Source organism: Sparus aurata, chromosome 12 (assembly GCF_900880675.1).
Source record: "Sparus aurata chromosome 12, fSpaAur1.1, whole genome shotgun sequence".
In the NCBI taxonomy this organism is placed as follows: Eukaryota; Metazoa; Chordata; class Actinopteri; order Spariformes; family Sparidae; genus Sparus; species Sparus aurata.
The window spans coordinates 7667330-7694024 of NC_044198.1; the positions used below are offsets into that span (position 1 = coordinate 7667330).

Here is a 26695-nt window from a genome sequence, read left to right on the forward strand (position 1 = left end):
TTGCAAGATGCTTCATCACCTCATGATAACGTGTTTAATTTTTCCAGTTGACTTGGTTTCACGCCCCGTCAGCCTCGGCTGCCGTCACGGGTCACCACTGTTGTTTTAGGAGATGATTAGAGTCGGCAGCAGCAGAGGCTTTGTTTATCTTCGTGGTGAGTTCACTCGCATAACTGAGACCTGAGGCATCGGCCTTCTCGGGAAGTCACAAGACGTTTTCCAACCCGCTGGAAATTCCTGTGAACTCTGCACGACGGTTACAGTGTGGAGTTACTTTGATTGTTCAGGAGAGTAAAGCAGCTTTGGTGGGAAGTCTTCTGTCAAATCTGTTTATTAGGTGGTGGACCTAATAATACCCGCACAAGATTGTTGATATCAAAATAGAAGTTTAAAAGACAACTAATTGAAATAATGTGACACCAATAGCACTTGTAGCAACTGTGATCAAAACCATAACAAAACATAGCAATTAACCATTATTATTACTAATGCTACATGGTTCCGGTAATGTGGTTTACTGCAGGTGTGTGTTCGGTTTGTCCAGGTGGTTTTGCCATAGTCCAGCAGAACCTGTTGCTTATGTTCCAACATGTTATTTAAAGTGGAAAACTAGAATGTAATGTGAGTGTTATGTCGGTATATCACCGTCAGCTGTGACCTGATGTTTGAAGTATTATAATGGTTATCATGTCGCCCTGTTGTGCCATTAGTTAGTGAGCATACATCTGTGCGTCATCTAGCAAACACCAAGGGTCATAACATGTGTCAATGAGTTTTTCAACGTTTCACAACAGTATGAAATTAGTTTACCATGTTGATTCAGAGGCTACGTCATTTCATTCAATTTGCATCAAATTATTAATTCAAGGGTCAAAGAGCAGCACTTGTCGGGTTTCACACAGTTCATAGTGTCCCTTGTTTAACCCTCAGTCGACGTGACGAACCTGTTTATTGCTGTTCCCGTCAAATAGCTCTGACATTTCTAGGAGTGTCGAGTTGTTCTTCACGGTACCCTCATCAAACAAACCTTCGACCCCGTCTGACCTGGATGTTTTAGCTGCCTGAAACCGGAGCAGGGGGGGCCTTCAGGAGGACACCATGTCAGCACTGACTGGATCTTTCTGAAGCTGTTTATGAGGCCCGTGAGGAACACAGTGTGTGCAGCTCCCTCTCACAGACGACAGCAGTAAATCTGCTGCACGGAGCTGACTGGGGAAGCACTGCTCTCCAGTGGCAGACACACTGCAGTGCTGACAGTCACTGGTGCCTCCTGAAATATTCTGTGTTTCCCCACGATAACCATGAACTCTCACACACAATCAAGCCGTATTTTCTTCAGTTGAGCTTCAAGATGTCAGTGTCGTGCATCGGCATTTAAAAAATAAAGCGGTGTAAGAAAACCTCTCCTTCACGCCCTCGTTTGAGCATTTTGTCTTGTTGTTAGCATGCTAAGACTTCACTCCAGGCTTTTAAGATATCTGATGTAATAGTAAAATGCAAAAACACACAATACTGACCCTTCCTTACTCTAGGAAACTGACTTCAGTGCAGCCATAATGGAGAACATCTACTCAACAACGGTACATCACAGTTTTGTGCTGCTTTGTGAAGCTTTAAATGTAAGTCTTTGATTCTTCTTCACGCCGGGGCTTCACCTCTCATTTTTTATTCAAGCTACCCTACATACAACATCGCTCTGCTGCCTTTGCCTCTCCACCACCCATCCATGCATTATTCCTTGTGAAATTAACACAAATGTCCAAAAATAAAGATTGTTTACAGGTATGCTTGTTTGTCAAAGGAGCAGTTCAGTAACGTATTCATATTTAATAACAAAATAAGGATTTTTCATCTAACAATGTTGCTGAGAGTAAGATGAGAAGTTAATATGTAGCTGAAGCCGGGGGAATGGTATCTATACTCGGCATAAAGACTGGAAGCAGGGGAAAAAGCAAGGACCTGAGGACCCAACGATGTGCGGTGTATAGTTTGGGGGTAATTTGGAAACTCAGCACCTTCAACATTTACACATTTTGAATTGACAGCGAACGCCACTTTGTGCAGCAGTCGGGGCATGGCGGCAGCGCTCTGGCTTCATGGCCCTGCCCCTGCAGACTGAAGCTGGACTCACACCTGATCCCTTGATTTCGTGATTTCATGGGGAAGCAGACATAAACCGGAAAAAAAAAGAGATTTGCGTGGTGCAACAAAAGAGAACAGAGGCAGAAGGTTGAACGAGTCTGGATGAGTAGGGAGACGCGGTCAGCACAGGGTCTTTTTTCTTCAGCAAGAACGCGAGTTGAGACTTTAAGTTTATGTCAACAGTAGTTTGCTAGCTGATGTTAGCGGGCCCTCTCTCATTGGTTCTCATGGTCCATCTCGAAAAGTTGTAAATAAGAAACATGTTTGATAGGTCGCCTGGGTGAGTCTGTGAGCAGTTCAGGAGACTTAAGACTGAATCCGTAAACTCACATTACCAGGTATTTTATGCCGAAAAGCATTTTTAGAATGGGCACTGCACTTGTAGAGAAATTAAGGAATTTGTAAGGCAGAAGTTTCCAGAAAAAGTCCAAATTTACATCACAGTTAACCTTGTTAATACAATATATATAATTGTCAGACGTTCACATGATCCTTGAACAGAAAAAGCCCTGAATAATGTCAGTGATGTCACCGTGCTCAGTTGTAATCAGGTAAACAATCACTCATCTGAAAGTGAGCCCCCTCCTGAGCCCAGCTTCCTCTTCAACAATGCCTCCTCCGCTCCTCCTCCGTCTTCCCTATATGGAACCTCAGGACACCTGTTCCTGGCCAATCCAGGCGCAGTGAGACACGTAGCTCCTCCCACTGCAGCTGATGGTGTTACCATGGGTTACAGGGTGGTGGCCAGCTCCCCGTCTCCATCCCTCCGGTGAGGAGACTCTCCTCCTCATCTCCTCAGGATTCAGCAGCACCAACACTGCAGCGGCTCCGACTGCCAGATAGAGACACACTGTGTGATCAGGCCGACATCAGAGTCCTGACAGTCCATCGATAATTAGTAATAATTCAGTGTACTCAGAGTAGTCTTGAGCCAGATTTGCTCTGAGGATGCTCTGTCTGACAGCTGTGCGCTGTAGATGTGAAACAGCTGCTGCGTTCATGCTTTATTTATGAAGTATAAACAACTGATCAAACAGCTCAGACACACTGCAGACACATGCAGTCATGAAATATAACAGAGGCTATGTCTAGTCATTCATATTGATTTAGAAAACAAAGTCGGAGGCATGCAGCGTTTCACACAAATGTCTTGTTCTGTTAGTTCTGATGTCTCCTCTCTTCACTCACTCGCACTTGTCTTAAAAGATGTGGGCTAAAGTCAAACTGAACTCACTTCTTTCACCCCGTTTTGCAGTTAAACATCTTAAATTCATATTCAATTGTATTTTTGTTTTTAATGAAAGAAAGAGGTTTTTGGTTTTTTTTTTTAAAAAAGGAAAGTTTTTGTTGTTGCAGCAAGGCTTTTGAGCTGTTTAATGTGCTACAGCAAGTTAGCTCATTAGCTAACTAGCAGTGTAGTTTTCCTCTGGTGAACGTTGGTTTGGCCTGTTTTACAAGCCAAAGTACATCATGACACATTTGACCATGCTTGTAGATAAGAAGGAGACATGACCTTTACATGGCCTTTAAAAACTGAGGCATTTTGTGCCGTGTTTGGCTGTCAGCCTCAGTCAGCCAACATGGCGGTTTTGCTAGCCTTCTTTACACAAACTGACATAGGTTGACTGGCTATATGGAAAGAAGTTGCATGTAGAAGAAGAGCAAGAAGATAAACAGCAGCATTTAGACTGGGTAGGCTAACAGACAGACCACAGTCATGAGACAAAGAAAAAGACAAATTGTTAGCTAGACTAGTGGGAACAAAGCCTCAGTTTTCAAGTGCCACTTAGCTTCAGTGTGTAGCTGAAAACACTTAGCCAATTCGGTAACGTTGTCGCTCCTTGTGTGAACATAGACACATGTTAGCATCTCTTTGAGGTAGACCTAGGCTTACTCACAGAGCGGTACTTTAAGCTAACGGCTAATATCAGCATGCTAGCATCCTTTGCACCGCTACAATGACAATGCTAATACTAAAGAATGATAGATGTTTAGCTAGCTAGCTAGTAATGCCGACCATCTTCACTCTCTTAGTTTAGCATGTTAGTATTCTTTATTAGCATTAACTCAAAGTACAGCTGAGGCAAGCATTATTAGGTAAAGGACATCTTAAAACTTTAGTCTGACGACGGTGTCCAGTCAGTCGGGTTCATCCCCGTGGGACTGTGAATGTATGCATGGAATTTGTTGGCAATCGATGAAACATGCCTCGTTGGTGAGATATTTCCGCCTGCACCAAAGTGGTAGATCAGCAGGGTGACATGATGTATGAGTATGTTGTGACTTCAACACATAAATCTGGATTATCCACCGTGCAAAAGTGGGCAGCTGTTCCAGGGCCTCAGACGACCAGGGACCCCTGAGTACCCCCCCTCTCTGTGTATGTGCCATTCAGATTGTGAAAGTTTCCTTTAATTTCTTTTTTAATTGAACTTTTATTTAACCAAGTCAGTGGTTTGACTGAGGTTGGAAACGACTGCTGCGGAGAGACCTGACCAAGATAACAATTGAAGTTGCAGAGAATTCAGTGGGGACCCACAGCTCACTTTTGCCCCAGGGCCCCTACGTGGGCTAATCAGGGCGCTGTAGTGGAGGAAAACGAGGTGCGGCCAGGAAGAGAAAACAACTGAGGTGAACACTGCATCTATTGTCTTTGAATCGTTTCTATCAAATCTTTACTTTTCCTCATTTGGAAACATCGTAAAACATAATTAAAGGTGCACTCTGCGTCATTTCAACTGTTGTTTCAATCTGTTTTCTGCAAAAAAGAAGCGCAAAAATATTAAACAGACATCATTCAGATTGACAACCTGTTGTGTAACACTGAACACAACTGACAATCTAACACTGTGAACAGTTCCAGTATGTTTCCAATAGGAGCAGCAGATGAGAGAGTCGGCTCATACTGCTGATCTCACTGCTTGTCCTACATCTGTTCCTGGATGCCAGGACCGTGCCCTTCCTGTCCAGAGACCAGACTCTCCCTCCGCCTCCTCCAACTGTTTATCGGGCACGCTGCCAACTTTCCTCTCTAATGATCTAACACCGCCCCCCGTCTCTGCTCTCAGCAGGGGGACGCTTGTTTTGTTTTGTGGAATTACAATTCAGCGAGAAAGGAGGGTGGTGTCAGTGCACCGTCTCAGCCTTTTGGGCGTGGCTGCACCGTCGACATGTTGGGCTTTCAGGTCCACCTCTGACATTCAGACAGCAGACTTTGTGATCCTCTCCTGCAGAGATGACCACCCACACACACATACACACACACACACTCACACACATACACCACACAGCGGCCCTCTCAGGCCTTTGGGAGAGGAAACAGTAGCAGCAAATGGTTTTTGCTGCCCACCACGTTGTTATGGAAACTGGGCCGACACAGACTCTGTGCTAAATGTTTTCCGTGGCCACTCAGGCAGCAGAGGTTTCTGTCTGTCACAATGTGAGTCAAGAATTAACTGTGTGTGTTAGCTTTAGCTGCCCGCTCGTATTGATCACCATGCAGCACTGATTTATTTATACCTCGCAGCCATCTATTTTCTGTGAGGCTCGGCTAACAATGGAAAATATCTATTACAGACCATAATTAATGCATATACAAATCACCTACAAGGACAATCTGAAATATTACGCCAGTTGTCATTCTTCATTAAGTTTTTCCATGACTTATAACACATACAATTCCTGTTATGATAATGTTATGCACAGTTTGATATGTTAAAACATTCAAAAATGAACTGAAATTGTCAACAAAGTGTAAAGAAACAGCAGTTTTGATGACATAGAAGTGTTTGTATTGTGTCGCAGAGATATCTATTAAAGTTAGCATGCTAACCAGCTAGCCCCTAGCCACTTTGCACCTTAAAAGTGGATCATCTGTTAGTAAACTCCCCCGTGATGGTCTGAGCTCCCAGTCCGGCAAAGTCAGATAATACGCCCAGTAGCTGCACAGTTAACTGAGCTAACTAGCTAATGGCATTGACAGTGAGCAGCAGTTAGCGGTTGATTTAGTGATATGCTACCCCCTCCTTCTCTGACAGGTGGCCAATACTTACATATTGCACTTTTAATACAAGTCTTGATAACCTCATCACACTTGATTCAGGCTCTTGGTTTGCGGTGCGTGATGATATTTACGATCTGTTTTTTACTTTTATGATATTTTTAATTTAAGCTGCTTAATGAAATTTTCATTTCGTGTTGTTTCTGGCTGCCCCTGTGGACAAAAGTGGAATGAGCACCACGGCCTTGTTGATCCGAATAACTATAATAACTATATAGAAATAGTGAAACACAGCTTGTCTCGTTTGCTAATTTAGGTAATATGGAGGCACCAGTATAAAACTGAGACCGCTATATATATATAGAATAGAATAGAATAGAATAGATCTTTATTGTCATATGTACATATGTATATATGTATACAAACCCAAATATATAACTGAAAAGGATATTTCTATATAAGATTAATTTCATGACATGTTTTATAGTATGTCATAATTTTATCTGATCCAGCGGTGGAACATTGAAGATCTGCCAACAACGTGTGCTTGATGATGACTTGACAGGCGTGAAAAACAATAATCTAAGAGGTGTTACAGTGGCACTATGAATTAAAAGCCTTAAGAATTCTGCCAGGATTGCCCCAAAAAACAAACGTTTTGTAGTCTCTGGTATACTTCCAATATACGTTTTTGATATTTTGGACTAAAGACAGACATGTTACGCCCCTCTACCATGAAAAATCTTATTGTTTGTCTTGAAACCTTCTGTATGTCAGTAATTATGTCTTTTAAGTTCTTTGATGTAACAACAACTGATTACAAAATGAATACTGCAAACCTAAAGTTCAGTAAGTGTTCAGTAGCTTGCCACTCTTTTGGCTGACATATTGATGTGGGGATGTTGTTAAGTGTTCAAGGTCTGTGGAAATCACATCATGGATACAAGAAGTGTAAGTAAACGCATTTGCTAAACTGTAACTGCAGTCTGGTGGACACTGGAGATGTGCATACAGTACATTTATCTGCTGTACCACCGCAGAGTGAAATGCATCAAATTCATTTTTACAATCCAAAGTGGCTTTTCTGGCAGGGAAAACAGATGTTTACATTGTGAAACAAAGTGTGGCATTTAAAAAAAAAAAAATACCACAACATCAACAAATACAGAATAGAAATATATATAAATAGATCAGTAAAATATCACTTGAAATAAAATAGAAATGCAGACCTCCAGAGATTTACAACCACAATGTTAAAACATGGGTCTGAGCAGAAGTTAGCAGTGCAGCATTCTGCAGGTGTAACAATCAATACCTGGAGTATAATGAGGTTCACAGTTTTACCGGACAGTGAGAGACTCTGGTTGTTTTCAGTAGTAGAACTGTAACGAGAGTGGACGTTAAACTAAGAAATAAAGATAAAGTCGTGGTGAAGTGATGGGCTGTCATGGCCCCAATAGGCCAAACATGTTGCCCCTGCTGCCTGATACGACATTCAGCAACTACTAGTGATGGCAACAACATATTGCAATTTGGAGCCCTTTAGCAGCTTTTAGCATGTAGCTCACGTGCGCAGACATGCACACACGGTCAGTCGGCCAACCAAACAGAGAACAGAGAAGCTTGGATTAAAACACAGATATCATGAAGTGAGACTTTATTCTGTGGTCAGGATCCAATCACTCCACGGTTTCTTTATATAGCGAATAGTTTGTTATAATCATGTTCAAAACTTCATATAGAACCTTTAGGAAAGGTTATGGGCATAATGTTTGATATGATGAAAAACACTAGAGGGTTCATTTAAAGAGGCACCTGAGCTATACAGTTGTTCAAGTTAGAATAAAAAAAAAGGAACGGTCAAAATGAAACCAGCAAAAGATACACTACATTTCCCACAATGCAACACGCAGCATCATTTAATTAGACCATCTCCGCCTGGGGTGTTTGTCTTTTTAAACGTCGCGTCTCCAGTATTAACTGAGGACTTAAGTGTTTTAATCTCCCAGCTCAAACCCAGATAACCCTGATGACATCATCAGCTCTCTCTGAGCTCTGCTGTCTGTCACTCTGTCATGATTCAGCATCTTCTCTGCTCTTATTCTCTCTGTGACCACGTGTGCTCTGTGGCTGCTGCTGATCAGTGTGCCATCATCATACCACACAGTCAGCTGGTCCGACACTGTGCATGTTAACTTTGAACATAAAGTCTGAAACACCAGTTTCGAACAAGTGATCTCTCATGATGGGTTTATAAATGGTGTCGTTATGAGATTATTTCTAGTTTTCTAATTACTTTTCAGATCTGTTATAAGCCATTAATAAGAACGACTTGAGGGTTGCCTTTTCCTGCAGGACAGCTGCAGAACATCTTGACCGCCATCACTTCATCTGCAGTTTATTCACAGGCAAAACCATCTTTCAGCCTTCATTAATAAATGATACATTTGTACTTAGTTAAACTTTAATAGTAATTTCACTGTTAACAAACTTGTCTCGTTTGCTAATTTAGGTCATATGGAGGCATCAGTATAAAACTGAGACCGCTATATATATATAGAATAGAATAGAATAGATCTTTATTGTCATATGTACATATGTATATATGTATACAAACCCAAATATATAACTGAAAAGGATATTTCTATATAAGATTAATTTCATGACATGTTTTATAGTATATTATAATTTTATCTGATCCAGCGGTGGAACATTGAAGATCTGCCAACAACGTGTGCTTGATGATGACTTGACAGGCGTGAAAAACAATAATCTAAGAGGTGTTACAGTGGCACTATGAATTAAAAGCCTTAAGAATTCTGCCAGGATTGCCCCAAAAAACAAACGTGTTGTAGTCTCTGGTATACTTCCAATATACGTTTTTGATATTTTGGACTAAAGACAGACATGTTACGCCCCTCATGAAAAATCTTATTGTTTGTTTATAAATGGTGTCTTTATGACATTATTTCTAGTTTTCTAATTACTTTACAGATCTGTTATAAGCCATTGATAAGAACGACTTGAGGGTTGACTTTTCCTGCAGGACAGCTGCAGAGCATCTTGACCGCCATCACTTCATCTGCAGTTTATTCACAGGCAAAACCATCTTTCAGCCTTCATTAATAAATGATACATTTGTACTTAGTTAAACTTTAATAGTAATAGTAATAGTAATTTCACTGTTAACAAACAATCAAATGCCTTGTAACCCTTTCAGTAAGAAACTGTACAGGCTCAAAAACATGATCTGCTATATGACGACCATGCTGCCATTTCAGACCAAAAATTCCCATATACCTGCAGGTCCGCTCCTACTCTCAGTTCTTTGAAAAGGAGCCTGAAGACCGAGACTGTCTTCTATTGAAGCAGTTTTGCAGGCTTTGATCAAAATCTTGACCTGTGCTGTAACTTTAAGTGTCTCGTCTCTTTTAAACCCCTTCTAGTTGAGCGTCTTTCCCCTCGTTTTAAACTTGTTTTAACGTTGTGTTTCATGACGTCCTCCTTTGTGTTTTTTAAAAGTCTTTTAATGTAATGTTCTGCCAATTTAAAGCACTTTGAGCAGCCATGTGTCCGAACAGTGCTTCACAAATAACCCTGCCTCGCCTGTGAGACACACAGCTGCCGCTTTATTTAAGTTTCCACAGTCGCCATGCATGTTGAGCTATGTGCGTGTGTGTCTGAGTGTGTGTGTCTTAGTGTGTGTGTGTGTGTTTGTGTGTGTGGGAGCAGCAGGGCGTGGTGCTGAAGGGACAGCGCCCTTCATTGTTGTGCTGGGTGTGACTCTGAGGGGGGGGAACTCTCCAGGGTGCTGATCGCCTTCTTGACCTCAAACACAGCGCCTGTAGTGCACGCATGAGCACACACACACACACACACACACACACACCACATGTTTGACGTCTTTCTTGTTATTGAATCATAAAGCTTTCAGACTCTCAGGCAGGTCACTGTACCCAGACTGACTGATTAAAGCTCTTCAGTTTTGGACCAGAACCATCTTCCAGCAGCAGCAGCAGCAGGCCACAGGTACCCCCCCCCCCCCCCCCCCCCCCCTCACTGGGAGGCATCCTCCCTCCAACCTGTGGCCCCATTGGGTGTTTATTTTGACAAAGCTGGACTGAAGCTCTCTCCCTCTCACATGCTGACTTACAGCTGGTGAAATCGGCTGCGGGGCTGGAGGCAAATTTAGACTCATGAGTAAGCAGAATCAAAGTGTTTGCTGATCCGGAGGAGGAGGAGGAGGAGGGGAAACAAGGGAAGGACCCCTCATATCTGCTTTAATACACCAGGGCTGTATTAGGCGGATCTCTCCGGTGCGGGGTGCTTTCACGCATCATTTAAAAGCCTGACAGATTATTATTATTTTTTTAAATTTCATGTTCTTGTTTCCCGTCCGCGCTTTTTGTCACAGTGCGACCACCTGCGCTTGAAAAAAAAAGAAAACCCCACCGGCTGAAAAGGCGGTGGCTGTCCAGGCGTGCGGAGCTGAGAGAGAGAGAGAGAGAGAGAGAGAGAGAGAGAGAGAAGAGAGAGAGAGAGGAGAAGAAAAAAAAAACAGAAACAAGGAGCCGAGACTCAGTGAGAGCATCCGTGCAGCCACCATCACAACAAAACTGCCCCCCTTGTTTCCAAAGAAAAAAAAACAAAAAAACCCACAAAAACCCCGTGAGGCATGTCGACCGCCGGGGAAGAGGTGCCAGCCTTCTTCAAGAGCATGGGCTCCGACAGCCCCGCCAGGCCGAGGCAGAAATTCTGTGGCATGTTCTGCCCGGTGGAAGGCTCCTCGGACAGCAAGACGCTCGACTTTGACGCGCTGTCGGCGTGCAGGGGCGGCCGGAGCGACGGGAGAGTCATCGACCGGCAGACCGACATCACCCAGCCGAGGAAGGTGGAGATCAGGGAGAGCACCGGGAAGGAGGCTCTGCAGAACCTGGACGACAAAAGGGTAAGTCTCTTGGATTTAAAAAAATATATATTATCATTATTTTATTACATGCTCATTGTGTACGTTTCTTTTTCGCTCTCTTTCATTTTCCTCTCCTGTCTGTGCGCCATTTTTTTTCCCTCCACCTAAAAAAAGTGTTCCAGTTCGCACCCTCTGCCACTTCATTTCGAGTTGTATCCGTATGCCTGACAACTTGCCCGTGACTACATTTCCCAGAGAGCACCGTGATGTAACAGAGCAGAGATTTAGGGCCCAGCATGCAGGGCAGCCAGAGGGAGTGGCTCCTGTTACAGCTTACACTGGTCTTTGGTGTGATTCCCCCCCCCCCACCTTTTTTTTTTTTTTTTTTTTAGAGCTGGTTCGTCTGATTGCACAATCCTGCAGAGTGTGTGTTCAAGCATCTGCAAACGAGGGGCCTGGGTTTATTCAGCGGGACACACACACACACACACACACAGGCTCAGCTCTGGTGCACGGCTGCAGCGTTGTGTTTTCTGGTGCATCTATGCTCTCTGAGGGTGTGGGGCGCTGATGGACATGTGGCAGCAGCACTGACTTGCATGACTTGGCAGGAAAAAAGAAAAAAAAAATCTGTCAACTTTTTTTTTTTTGCTGTTGCTGCCTCGAAACTCACCCCCCGGGTGGGGGTTTCCAAGTGGGTGCCAATAACGGTATCACGACTCCCTTTGCTTTGCCTTCAAGCATGCTGCTCAGGATGCTGTTAAAAGCCCTCAGTAGTGGTGTGGTGTGTCACGGTGTCATGTTGCGTATTGATCGGAAGCATTAGCCGCACAATCTGCCCCGCAACCACCGCTCTCTCGTATATCTCTGGCTGGAAGTCTTACATGTGTAGCAGCTTGCCCTCCTCTGCTCTGAACGTCTGACATGCAGTTTAATTTGATCCATGAATAATACAACAAACAGAATGAAGTGATTGCATGTTTAAAAAGCCGGACTGATGAATGTGACGTGAGCACACTGCAGTGGTGGGGAAGTAACTTTTGTGTTGTACTTTTTTTTTTTTTTTTTTTCACTCCGCCACATTTTATATACGACGACTTCAGTGACTCATCACGTTGCAGGTCCAGATTAATCGCACAAAATAGAATCAGCAGATGAATAGATATGACAGATTTGGATTAATGTAAGACTTTATTGAACTCACAAGCTAGCCGTCGGTATATGAAGTGATTAGAGGGAGCCCCACCCTTCCCAGCTGCAACACCACACTGATGCACACGCTGATGCATCAATTAGTGTATTATAATGCAGTTAGATATGTCATTCTGCACAATGAGCCCATTTACTTTTGGCCCATTAAGTATATTATGAATGAATGGATCTGACTTGCGGTTTTGTCTGCTTCCTCCAACGCTGCTGACTCAACCTGATTGCTAGATTTCAGACTTTATATATCCTGATGTGACAGCTTCACAGTTCTTTAGGTTCAGCTATCAGTGTTATGCTCTGACAGTGCTGCCTTCTGGTCTGGTTAGGCGTAGGCACAAAAAAACAAAACAAACCCCATTTGGTCAGTGTTGGGAAAAGTGTTCTGGCTCGTCTAGTTCTGTCACCACGAACAACATGTTCTCACTCATAATTGGTCAAATAGTCTGGGGCAGCTTGGTCTGTGGCCTTAAGCTTCAAACTATGATGCTCTGCCTACTTATTTATCTTTGTTTTTTTTTTCACGTGAAGGGCAACATGCTCAAGTTTGCAATCATTAATCATGTTCAACTTCTGGTTACACTTTCAAAATAAAGCTTGCAGACAAACAGTTCATATATTATCATATAATATGACTTTTGGACTGTTATTAATGCTGTCAAATGGTCAGGGTTGGGTCAGGCTTAGGCACAAAAACTACTTGGTTAAGTTCTGGAAAAGATCGTAATTTGGATTAAAAAAAAAAAAGCTACGCTCAGTCTCGTAACGTACATAGCAGAAGCTGTGAATGTGTCGTAGCTCAAGTCTTGTAAGACTGGTGAGGTGTATGTTGGTTTATGTACGTTAACTTATAAACACAACTTAAAAACGAATCGCTCTTGATTGTTGATCACAAATGGGACATGAACCCTGGACATCGGTATTATTACACTGCTGTAATTGTAACGTGTTGGAAGTGAGCACAGGCCGCTAACACGGCTGGTGAATATCTTGATGTCTCGTCAAAAATGTCCAGAGGTTTACAAATGTCGAAACGGCATCTTGAACACTGGTCTCTGGCTTGGCGTCCACCTCTCAACAGGAAAGTCAGCACCTGGATGTGATGTGACACGTGTGACAAATTAAATGTGAACTTGTCCGCGGTTCGCAGAAACATCAAGTGCCAACATGTTATACTGATACTGATGACTGGGCTGGACAGGCGGCACAGCTCTACAATCAAGCTGCAGGATGAGCTTTTGATAACATCTTGCCTCACACACACCTTTATGGCGACAAATCGTTTATTATTTAATCACAATAACCAAAGTCAGGCCTTTTAACAGAGGAAACAACATAATCCTTCTCTTACAAATGAAAAGTTGGATACAAATGAAATAAAAATGCAGCCAGTCTCACTTCAGTGCACTCAGATATTTTACTGTAACATGCTCACGATGCTTAATTAACAAAGTCTGGTGGTTAGCTGCATCAGCAAACATCTTTATTGCTCAGTAACTGACATTACTGCCTCAACTCACTGATTCTATGACTCTTCCCTGCTTGTGCAATGTGAGTTACAGAGGAACTGAGCAACAACAAAAAATCTTGCTTTAAATGAGAATAAAACTAAAAAAAAAACAAACATTGCAGGTGTTCATAATTGAGCCGGGTGTATTACACATTTAGGACACTGCATCCCATTACCACCCCCAAGGAGGTTATGTTTTCACCCGCGTCAGGTTTATTTTGGTCGGTCGGTTGGTTTGTCAGCAGGATTACACAAAAACCATCGAGGGGATTTCCACGGAACTTAGCTGGAGGACGAGTGTCAGCCCAGTTAACTTCTGGTGCGGAACCAGATAAAAAGGGACGGAACCAGGAATTTGTTCCAAGTTGTGTTTTCCGTTTATTCCAGTCTAACAAGCCAAATATCACACAAGAGCCTACCCTGACATTTTCAGTGTGAATAATGTCTTGAAAATAAGAATCCCCTCGTCACTGTCAAGTGTCACTTGTTGTTTCCACCTTCTTAAAAACTCTGTTGGGACTGCTCGCAGCTCAGACAGCAATAACTATTCAGGAGGACTGGCTGAATCAAGTTTTATAAAGCTGGAGATGGAGATGGAGCTGATCTCCCCCTGAGCTCTTGTCTGTCATTTTTCCCCCAGCTCTGATAAAAGTCAAGATTTGGAGGACCTAACAGATGAAGTGCTGGGAGTTAAGATGGCTGCTGGCTCCTCTTCCCTTCAGTCGTTCACTTGCTGCACTCTCTGCTCTGCCTCCACTAATCCAAGGAGAGCAATTGATGGCATTAGTGCCTCTCTCCTGTCAATGGAGCAGGGCGAGGCTCTGCGCATGCTCCGTGGGGTTCTTTTTTTTTTTCACTGGGAAGAGGCTCGCGGAGTGGTCCCTCCCTCCCTCCCCCCCTGCTCTCCCCTCCCCTCTCTTGTCTCACTCCGTCTGGGGAAGGAAAAAGCTTTGGTGCATCGGCGAGGAGCGACCGGGGAGGCTGCCAGGCAGGAAGGCGAGTTGAGAGAGAGTTTGACTGGTTTCTGTTGTGTTGTTGTCGTCGTTGCTCTGGCCTCCCAAAAGGACCGACCGCCACCTTCTTCTTCATCACCTTCATCATCCTCGTCTGAGCGAGCAGTAATCCGTCCATCCCCCTCGCTGCATTGACTCGCGGTCCACGGCGCAGCGCTAAAAGAAAAAAGAAAAGAAGACGGCGAAACCAACCCGGTGAAAGATGTCTGGCTACCAGGGCAAGAAGAACATCCCTCGCATCACAGTGAGTGTCGGGACGGGTTTTTTTCCCCCTTCTTTTTCTAATGTTCACGTGAGCTGCGGTTGTGTCTGGTTGCGGGGTGGGCCTGCGGGGTGTGGGTGCAGGATGTCACCGGGGCGGCATGCTCCGCTTCGCCCGCCGACAGTCCCTGAGCTCCGCGGCGGGGGCTCGAGGAGAGCCGCTGTCCTCCGTGCATTATGTTTTTGTGCACGTGCATTTACTGTTTCATCGCGAAAACCTTCGAAAACGCACGAAAGGGTCGACCAATCGATCGGTCGATGAGGCCGGGGGACGGTGTGTGTGTGTGTGTGTGCGGAAGGGGGAAGAAAAAAACCGTGATTTTTTTTTTTTTTTTTTGCAGCATCTTTGCGACAAGTGCTCCAGTCCGGGGACAAAAAGAATTCGCCTCGACGTTCATTTTTTAAACGCAGATCGGCTCTCGGCTCTCTTGTCTTTGTCCCCGGCATGCATGCAATGACAGTTGAGATTTCACGCCGGTGGTCTTTGTTAGGCGGTGTTTGTGTGTGTGTGTGTGTGTGTGTGTGTGTCTGGTGGCCCGGCTACCGTTCCACACACACCAACTGCTGGGGGGGCAAATGCTCACCCTGCATCCGCCTCAGAGCCGCACTCCCCCGGCCCGATTCTCTCCTTTCACCCTGGGGAGGAGGAGGAGGGGAGAGGGGGGGGGACGACGACTGTATTTTGCAAGGAAAGGCGCTGCAAAAAGCACTGAAGGGGGCACGTTCACTGGTGTCACTGATTATTTCCCTGAATTCATAGCGGGAGCTGCAGGGATGGTGGTGGTGGCGGCTGAATGGAAAGTGAAGAATAGGGAGGGGAAGGGAGGGAGCCAGTGGAAAGGGAGGGGACAGTGGGTCCTATTTCCTTCCATGTTTCTCTCTTTCCCTCTCTCTCCCTCTCTCCCTCTCTCTCTCAGCTGTGGAAGATGCACACAGGCGGAGGAAGAGCTGATCAGGAGAGGAGGAAGGAGGTCACCGTCTGAGCGGCGGTGAAGTAATTGGGTTGAAATAGTCAGAAGAGGGCTCAGATCAGGGCAGAACAAAAGGTAGCGTGTAGGGAGCGGCGGGGCTTGTTTTCAGCTTTTTATCTTTCCAAGATTGCTGCGTGCGGTTGAAGAAAGATGCATCCGCTGAATAAATCATTTGGCTTGGAGTCGTTTATCTAACAGGCCAACTAGGACGCATGGCGCGGGGCCAGGAGTGTTCAGGTGGCTCCTGACCTACAGCCCTCTGAGCGAGAAGTGACACTCCTGGAGTAAAGAATGTAATTCTCTGATTAGAAACTCTGATCAGGATGTGATGTGGGTGTGGCGGCGGATGCTAGGAGCCCATCATCTCAGAAACCCATTCATTCATATTTAAAGCGGCTCTGTGGAGTGGTGCTGGAGGCCGCTCGTTAGCTAATGTTAGCGGACTCCCTTGATAAATAAGCGTTAGCTACTGTTAGCAGAGCGGAGAGAGTGGAAAATCTGATCAGAGTCCTTCCACAGTCCAGCAGCATTAAAGGAGCACTATGGAGTTTTTGTGGGAAGAGATTTCAATCAGAAGAGAAAGATCTTCCCTGACTGACTTTAAAAAAAAAAAAAAAGAATGCCTCAACAAACCAAATAAACAAACTGACCTTAAAGGACAACACAATTTCATACTTTATATGTGGCGGACCCTGCCAACTTTCTAGCTTTGAAGTGTCCTGGGGACCTTATTTCCCTCTGAGAACAGCGTGTTTATTCACTCATGGAAAATGTGTATTATTACCTCATTAATATTGTGAATATTACAATTCTGAGTGTGAATTTCTTCTCCAAACTGCGTAGTGCTCCTTTAAACAAATTGTCCATATAGGCAATGGAGAGAGATGGGAAAGGTCCCATTTTTCCCATCATGTTACAGCGCCTCTCACTTAAGGCCAATAAAAAGTGATAATTACATATAAATTACTACAAATTGGTTCATGGATCCCCTTTAAAGTCTATAAGAAAAGGCATAAAACGTCCATCAATGCTGCACCTGCTGGACGTTGTGAACACGGTGCAGCCAGCGATTCATCTCAGATCCCACAGGACACTTTTTTTTTTGGCACCAGACTGTGTGAGAATGTTCAGACGAGCCGTCCTAAAATAGAAATTACAGCTCTGCAAAAGGTAAAATGTGAACGTTTGTGCGCATCCACGCAGGGAAGGGTGTTATGGGTGACTGTCAGTCACACCGGCGGAGGATTCGAAGTGCACACCTCCCATGTGGCGACAGAGTGTCCTGCAGCGCTGCCTGTCAGACAGACTGATTGGTTGATCTAGTTTTATATAAAAAAAAAAACATGCATATTTGCTTTTCATGTGGATCATGGGGGACACATGGTCCAGCCCAAGATTAGCTAATTGATAAATACTGGACTTTGGAGGCCGATGTGGATATCAGGGAGTAAGACAAGACCAACATTGAATGTGGCCAATACTCAACACCCATGTTTTTGCAAAGATTCACTTAAAGTGTTGATATCAGACACTTATGAAAAAGATATGTATGTAATGAAGGCAGATATTTTACATCTAATTGATCAACTTAGTCGTCCAAACTGACATCAGCTTCACTGGGACTTGAATCATTTAAGACATTCCTGAGCATCTTTGGGGCTCATATCAAACAAAATACACATGATACAGATGTATCTGGTCAATTTAGGTAAATTACCCCCAAAAAGGTCTTATATCACTGCAAATAAAAAATCTTCAGGTTTAGAAGTCTTAGTCAGATAAATCGAGCAGTTGTTGGATGGGTTGTGGGGACCTGTGAGGAGCATTTTTTCTCTATTTTCTGACAACTTATAGACAAACTATGAAGCGATGAACTGAGAAAATTATCAACTAAAAGAAGCAGTAAAGAAAATAAGTTGTTACTGTGCATACTGCCAGGAGAGCAGACAGTAAAACATGAAGCCAAATTGGTCTAAATAATGTATGTATGTGCAAAAATACCCCCAAAGAGAAAAGTCTCTGCTTCCTGTTTTTCCCAGTTTAACTTAAGCCTTAAAGTCCCTCTGAAACCGTTGCGTAACACAAAGTATTGTCAGAACAAGTCATATATGATAGTAACCGGTGATAATTGGAAACATCTGATGGGCCGTGCTGATATGGCGGCGTCCTCGGTGAAAAGCTGGCAGCCTCTCAGGTGAATCATCTCCTCTGGGCTCTCTGGAGAGAGCTTGAGATGCAGCAGCCGGTTGGTGGAGAGATCAGAGGATTAGCGAGGGGTTGTAGTCCCAACAGTGATTAAGTCAGACCGAAAGGGATAGACTGCCTATTCTTGAACCGTGCATTAAAGAAAAAAAGGGGGTCAGAGACTGAATGGGTGCCTTAACTTTTGTCGTGATTACACGATAAATGTGCTGTGTGAGACGTCGGCTACTCTCGACCCCGTGAGCTCCAGGTAACAACCCCTTCTCGCGTAACCGCTGGGCGTCGGTGCGAAGCGTGGATGAGCTTATCAAACCAAACAGAGGAAATGAACGAGGCTCAAATCGAATCAAAACTAAACAGGAAAGGCCGCGGCCGTCACAAAGGAGCTCTGTGTTCTGCGTCTTTCTGTACAAACCAATCAACTTAAGACTCGAGGCCGCACATAATGTTGAGCGTTCATCGATCAATCCATCCATCCATCCTGAGTCATTACGGGTGGAGTGCTGGTTGGAGCTGACTGGTTTTTGTCCGGGGCCAGATGGAGCCGGGTCAGCTGCACAGGCAGGGACGTACTTAAGACCGATCTCATCAAATATGAATGAACTCTCACAAGTTCACCAGCTGGGTTTTGAGCTTCTGCGGCTTGTGTTTGTTCTCCACTTTTCTGATGATTCAGCTGAACGAAAGAAGAGTTATGAGATGTTTCACGGAAGTGATGATGGAGTCAGGCGGGGCTCGACTGCAGTAATGGTCGCGTTCATTGACGACTGACTGATTTGTTGTTTGGTCTAAAAAATGGTGATATATGCTTATAAGTGTTTCCTAAAGCCAAAAATGACGTCTTCAAGTGTCTTGTGTTTCTCCACGATGCACAAACATATTCAGTTTACTGTCACAGAGGAGGAAAGACAGCTGAAAATGTTCACATTTTAAGAAACTGGAATCAGAGAAAATGAATATAAAAAGTTGGTGATTGAACGATTGATCATTTGGCGTTTAAAATGTAGAAAAAGAAGCAGTGAAAAGTGCCTGTGACTGGGTCCCAGAGTTCAAGGTGACGTCCTCGTATGACTTTCTTTGGTCTGGCAAACAGTCCAGATGTTAATTTTGACAGATTTCAGTATGATATTTTGCTCAGATTTGCTCTTTTTTTCTGAATTATACATCAAAAGATGAATATCTCAAAACAAGTCACATGAGAATGTCCCATAGAATCCTGGAAACTCATGATGAGCCTGATCTCAATATATGATATTACACAATTACTATTATTGTCATCAGTTACAATGACCCTTACAAGAAAGAAAAACAGAATGCTTCCCCACAGACATGGAAGTTGATATACATGTTAAATATCTATATGGTGGAATTCCTTACCATCGGTAAGCTAATGTACATGGTAGACGGCCAATTTTTATACAGCAGCACACCTTAAAATCAGTATATCAGTGTGACCTGACAACAGATTTAAAAATGTAATCAGCATTTGCGGTCCTAAATGATATTAAACAGAAGAGTAATACAACTTTGCACCAGCTGGAACCGGGGAACGTTTGGCATATTTTGCTGCCTAAATAACCTAAGCTGTCAGACACCTGTCTCTCAATCAACTAATCGATTCATTCGCAGCAGATTTATTTTTGCAGTGTGTCTCGACTTGCCTCCCTGCAAAGCGAAGGATATAAATTTAGATGAAAGCAAAGTAAAAAAAAAAAAACAGGAACAAAGACAAAGTTTTGGCGAAGTGAACGCACCTCTAATGTGCATGTTGAGTGGAGGTAAAAATAGCCCGAGGCTATAATGAGACTGTCCTGGATTAAAGTCTCTGTGACTTCAATCCTCAGCGGATGCGAGATCATTAGCCGTCTGCTGCAGTAGTATACCTGTAGTACAGCAGTGGTCCCGGGTGGCAGCTCAGTGTGTGTGTGTTGTCACTGTAAAGGGCACGTCCGCCCGTTCACGCTGTTCTCTCACAGTGCGCAGCAGCTCGGAGCTCTGTCTGCTCTCCACAGCACACACACCCACCGGCTCAGCAGCAATTCTTCACAGTCAGAATCCTCCCGAAATCCCCCATTCATAAAGCCAGAAGTCTGAGAGAATACAGTGTGAGTGTGTGTGTGTGTGTGTGTGTTTGTGATTTCATTGATCAGCACCAGAACAAAGAGGAATACTGTTAAATCTGTAACAGGATACCTCCAGCTGCAGCCGGGTGCAGAGAGAGGTCAATGAGCTTGTATTTATAGAATTTAAGATGATTCATGTCAATTTTCACATTTATGAAAGAATTAAGAATTTAAATATTTAGGTCTCAGAGAAAACAAGCTAAAGAAAGTGATATTTCATGGAGAAAAAGAAGTTAGAGATACAGTATGTATCATCTCTGCACCAAAATGTCAAATTTTATTTAAGGTAACGGTGTGTTTTATCACTAAAACCTGTAGGATCGAGTCAGCGTGTGAGAAAATACGTCGGTGAACGTGACAAAATGTAACAAGAGCAAAACTTTACCTCATCTGTTAAAATTTGTTCCTGGGTCACGCCGATAGATCGTCATCGGCAGTGATAGTTGTTTAACAGTGAGACTCCCATGATCCCCCGCTACTTAACGTCCTTTGTTTTGTTTTGATTGAGAGATTCCTGACATCAGAACTCACATATTGTGAGTTTAAGGAAACTTTTCAATGTCAAAAAGAACCATTTAAGAGAATTTTTCATTAGCTGAAAATTGTACATAAAAAAAGTAGACCATTTATTATGAGTATTGATTGTAGTAATACACTGAGGTCATACAGTCTCTATCTAAATCTCCTAATATCTGTTGGCAAACACAACAAAAATCTTGTTTGTGCTGTAATTTCCAAACCCAGGTGGTGTTGAGTTGCACACTCATCCCTCCGGGTGTTTGTTTTAGTCCTGTCTTGCCACTCTTTCAGCCAGCCTTCTGTCTGAAATAAACTTTTACAGCGGTTGTCTGAACATGTACCAAGATGATTTTCTTAGCAGGCTGGTTTTTGAATAATCCTGAACGCACATAAATCACGGTGCTGAATGTCTGACCTGGCAGCGCTCTCCACCTGACTTCACGAATGTTCCCAGGATACTTTCCATTTGGACAACAACACATGACGTTGCCGGGTTACGTCTTCACACTGGCAGACGTTTGCACAGCCCCACAACGGATTTTGTCCTGATTTCATGAAACTCTGTCTTCGCAGTCAACAGGCGTCTCTTTTCCCTCCGTTGAGCGTTTAAGTTTCCCCCCGTGTTGTGCTGCTGATTTGTTTGTACACAACACGTTTTGATGATGTGTAATAAACTACAGGAGTCATAGGATACTACAGATTGATCTGACGGGCTGTAATAGAGAAATAATCAATACTCCCGAGTCCGAGTCCATCATCAGTGTGTTTCTTTTATACCCACCAGCTTTTAGAAGTGGAATTACCTCTATAAATATGTTGGTTTAAAGCAGCTATAATCAATATTTTTACATTATTAATGGTTCACAATGTGTTATGTGAGAATTATTAGACAACTCAGAGACTTGTCACTTGCCTCTGCAGTTATTCTCAGTCGTATGTGGCGTTTTAGAATCTTTGAGATCACTGTTACGGTTCACTCGCACCAGTGTTGTTCTTGGACGCAGCAGGAAGTAGTTCTGTGAAAAAACGACGAAAAACACTGAGAAAACCCAGTGTAGGTTACCGGCCCAGCTCCAAATGGCAGACAGAAAAAACGTTTTGTTTGCATTAGCATTAGCAATAGCATTAGCTTTAGCTTTGGCATTTAGCAGCTAAAGGGCCAGATATTTTGTTCAGGAGTTGATGGAGAGTAAAACAGAGCTAAAGAGAGAAGGAATATTCACCACGTCACCTAAAACACAGCTCTAAAAGTAAGCTAATGTTGCTCTATGCTAGCTGTTTGCTACCGTGTTCACCATATAAAATGTATTAGGCATTATCATGCTCTGGTTACAGCATGTTGCCCTTCCCCCAGGTGCCCAAAAAATCTGTTCATTTTTAAGGAGCAGTCGAAAGGATTTCTGCAGTGGGAGCCCTTGCACCCAGCCAGTTTTTTTTTTAATCAACCATAAAATTAACAACAAAACAAGGAAGATGCAAATTAAGCTGCCATTGTTTGTGGACACAAAGGCCTGGTGCTGTGTATAACGTGAACCAGAGAAAACCAGAGACCTTTTTGTTCTTTTGTCTTCTGGATGCATGAATACGCAACTGCTGGCTAACACGCTCAACATATAAACTCCCAAAGGTGATATCACCAATAAATGCTATGCTAACAGCTTGTTACGCTGCCCTGAAGTAGCCAAAAAAAACAAAAAACCAAACAGGTGTGGTTCTTCAACTTTTGCCCCATTAAACCAGCAATTTTTTCTCCCTATTAGCAACAAAATAAGCTAAATCAAATGCTATTTTACTATGATAATACTATCAAGGTGCATGTTAAGTTGCTTTGTGTGTAGGCTCCTGCTATGTTAATGATGAACCAAAGAAGAAGATGTGATGTGTGTTGTTTTGTTGTCTTATCAAATCATGCTAACCGGAATCTAGCTAGCCTTGCTAACATTGGAGCACAATTGTTTTAAGATTGATTGAAGATTTATTCAGCTTTATTTTTATCATCATCATCATCGTCATAGTGATCCATCTGTTCATATCTATGCTGGGCATTTTTCTTTTTAATCATGCTAACCTGAATCTAGTTAGCCATGCTAGTATTGGAACACAGTTTTTTGTAGTTTGTCGTAAACAGATTAATTAAGCTTTACTTCCACTTGACATTTTCCCCGTGGTCCTGGCTTCTACCCCTCTCAGAGACTTTATCCGCACCACGTGGGGCCTTCCCCCCACTTTTAGAAGAATCAGGATGTTTACTTTGAGGAAACGGAAGGAGCAGTGAGGAAAGTTATTGCCTTCAGCAGAAGAATCAATGAGTAGTTTTCGTCTAAAAATGGCCTTTCTTCATTCATGCTGGATAGATTTTTGCTGGTATGCTTACATTAGCACGGTTAAATATCCTAGCCTGGAATGAAAACACTGCAGTTTAGCAACAGTGAAGCCATTGAGTGCCGTCCACATCCTGTTTGTGAGGTTCCCATGGAGGGAAGGTCACTGTCATGTTTGGCTCTCGTCCAGTACAACCAGACACGCTCTCCAACCCCTGTGAGCTCCACAACAATATCATGATTGTACAGTACGAGTTGGATCAGGGCAAGTTCTTGTTCGAGCTGAGCTACCATCTTTTTAATGTGTAAAAAAAAAACTGAACCCTATGGTACAAAAACACCTTTTTTAGTGGGACCTGATATGCCCTAATAACTAACAATCTTTATGGATAAGTAATTGAAATGAGTAATTGTTTCTGCAAAGCTAATTCTGCCTCTGAGACATGGCTTGTGCAGTTTCGGGGCCTGTGTGAGTGCTGACTCGAGGAGCGGAGTCTCGATCCTCCAGTGAGTAATGTGATAATGACAGTCATGATGAGGCACATGATGTAACGGCATATTTCAAAGCAGTTGCTGGTATGAACGCGGGCCAGCGCCGTGCTGGAGCGGGGCCAGTCGCTCCGGCAGGGCGGTCGGCTGCGCATAGATCGAACATGACCACATGATCTATTCGCATCGGTTCCATCAGCGCTGTCAAGAGCATCGCCACACCTTTCACATGACAACTGCAGAGCATTTTCCAGACGTGCTGCAGTCAGCTGAAGTCCTCGTGTGTGTGTGTGTATTGTGAGGCTATGCATGCATGTCTTTGTGCGTCTTCCTCCCCTTTTATTGAAAAGCAAAGAGTGTGAGACGTTTACCCGCAGTCTCTCTCCTAAAGCAGAGAGGATATGACTTAATGACGCACGTATGTCCTCCATGTGTTTGTCTTGTTACCGTGCAGCTGTGGACAGAACAAAAAAAAGATTTAGATGAGACTCACTATCGCAGACCTGCACTCACAAACTGTATGGCTGCATCGGTTTCATAGTCCAGTGGTCGTCTTCTTCTGTGGCTCCAGGGGGATCCGTGCAAAATTTAAAGGGACGGCTCACCTCAAAATCCGCCACATATTTCATCTCACCCGTAGTGAGTCGCCAAGTTTTGCAAATGTCTCCTGTTGAGATGTCTGTGGAGATGTCTGCCTTTTCTCCAATATAATGAACAATTCCCAAGAGCCCAAGTAGACATCTTCAAATTGCACCTTTTCTACAAGGAGTTCAATGTACAGTCGTTTGAAACAGAGGGGAAAAAAAGCAACATTTGCAAAGTCGAACCAGATCAAATCAAATGATTAAGTGCACTTTATGAAGAACACAAACAGATTAAAAGAAACGAGTGCCTCGTGTTATGTTGACCCGGTTTCTGCAGTGTGTAAGAATCAGAATTTGCATCGTGTGACAAAAACACAAAAGAATTTCCACCTGCTCCTGGCTGTGATGGTAATGATGTCTTTTCTTCTAAATCTGTGACCAGACTGTGATTAGGAAGAGTCTGGAAAGATAAAGACATTTAAGAAAGACCATGAAGTGTTATTTGAAAAGCTGGGCTAAGCTGTGCAGTGCAGAGCGGTGTCTGTGCTGGTTCTGATCCAGGGCGGGGCTCTGACTGGGAGCCCTCGTAGAGCAGCAGTTGTGCTTTGGGGCCAGAGCTGCTGGCCGGGCGGCAGCGAGTGGCAGCGGCTCGAACAGAGCGGCCTTTGTTAGCCGGGGATGCTGGGAGCCTTGTGACCAGAGCTGCCACTCCCATTTTGGACAGACGACCCGGGGTGACTGGAGAGAGGGAGGGACCGGGGGTGGGGGGGAGAGGGGCTCTGTGTGGGAGGATGTGGAGGTGGCAAACCCTCCCTCCCTCCCTCCCTCTCCTCCTCTGTCCTGCACACGGACAAGTGGCACAGCACAGCAGGCATGGATGATTGATTACACCGCCTGCGCTCTGATTGGTCGTCTCTTATGTCATTGTTGTGACAGCTCGAGCACACGAGGAGGACAGAGGGGTGTGTCTGTCTGTCTGTCTGTCTGTCTGTCTGTCTGTCTGTGTGACATTCATCAGTATCATTTCATGTTACAAACAACCACGCATGTTTACGTGTTTACCAAGGAGCTGCAGCACTAAACTGCTGCTGTGACTAACTTCTAAACATTTACATAACAAACATTTTTTTTAAGACTCCTGACCTCAAATAACAGTTTATTTCTGAGCGTGTCCAGGTGACTTGAATAAACTGTTCAAAATGGAAGATTTTCTTTCAGACATACTTGACAAAGATTCTGATTACACCCTGCTTCTTACACTTTACAACAGCCATCATTAATAAATGGAAAAAGTTTTTGTTAATTAAACATTAGTGAATAGTGATTTCGCTGTTACCACACAGTGAAATAACGTTGAACTAAAGTTAAACTAGCTGTAAATCTATCACTTAGTAATGGTTTTAAGAAGAGTTATCACACTGGAACCCAAAGATAGACAGTGTCCAAAACAACAACCATAAAGATACAAACACTTCACACCAAAAAGTGCAAGTCGGGGGAAAAAAAAGAGTAAAAGTGGGAAAGAAAAAGCCTAAAACTAAGTACAAATCATTGATTCATTCTGGTGTAATAGTGCGGAAAAAAAAGGCTAATTTATTTATATTCCCCTTTTATTCTTTTATTTCCTGAGATAACAAAATGGTAAGCTGAGGTCACAGTATTGAGGCTTAACAAACCACTAATCAACATAAAAACCTTCACCTTGGGTGATAAAGTCTCTTACATGCATGTTTTAATTCTCTGTTGTCATTTCCCATAATATTCTTTTGTGTATGAAGACGAACAGAGCATCACATGACGTCAATGCATGATAAATGCATGATTATATCAGTTTGTTGGCAGTGTTAGGCTTTCAAAATGAAACTTGATGTTTCTCAGCGATTTTGGTGGGAAACAAAAGTGCATGTATTGGTATTGGCATCAGCAATCGGGCTAAGTTGGGAAATATCAGTCTAATGAATAACGTCAAAAATCTTGTATTATCATCCGTCATTTTAAAGAGTCGGTGGCTCAGTGTTACAGTCTGGATGCTTTCACACAAAACTTGGGGGGGCGTCATCTCAAAGCGTCTGATGTGCAGACCCCTCCTCACATCTAATCCCAGGTTTTATTCAGCCCGTCTCCTCCCTCTCCCTCTCCTCCATCTGCTCCCCCTGCATCTTATCTCTCTGTCACTAATTCACATGATAAACAGTGTCATTGTTAAAACATCCGCACAAAATATTAAGCATGTGTTTTAAGAGAGTGTGTGTGTGGCAGATAGCGATGAAGAAAGCCAGCATCAGTCGAAAGACATTGCGCAGCCATGTGTTCCTTATCAGGACGCATCCTAAAAAGGCCAGACGTGGTCTGCCGTGGATGTTCGGCAGGTTCGGCTTATTTTTTTTTCTCCTTTTGGTTTGCGAGCGCCGGTCCGCTTTTTTTATGTGACATTTCACAGAAATG

The 26695-nt window shown here is 43.6% G+C and overlaps 1 protein-coding gene across 2 annotated transcripts in view; it reads left to right on the top strand.

Annotated features, from left to right (window-relative positions):
• Positions 1–10270: 10270 nt before the first annotated feature.
• dpysl2b (dihydropyrimidinase like 2b) overlaps positions 10271–26695 on the top strand; it is a 35203-nt gene continuing 18778 nt past the window's right edge. The window contains exon 1 of one of the 2 annotated variants that reach the window (XM_030435310.1): positions 10271–11090. In XM_030435310.1, coding sequence (XP_030291170.1) covers positions 10818–11090 — 273 coding nt within the window. In that variant the 5' untranslated portion in view covers positions 10271–10817. Of the gene's footprint in view, positions 11091–14664; positions 15025–26695 lie in introns of those variants that run through there. The other variant, XM_030435311.1, reaches the window with a different exon arrangement.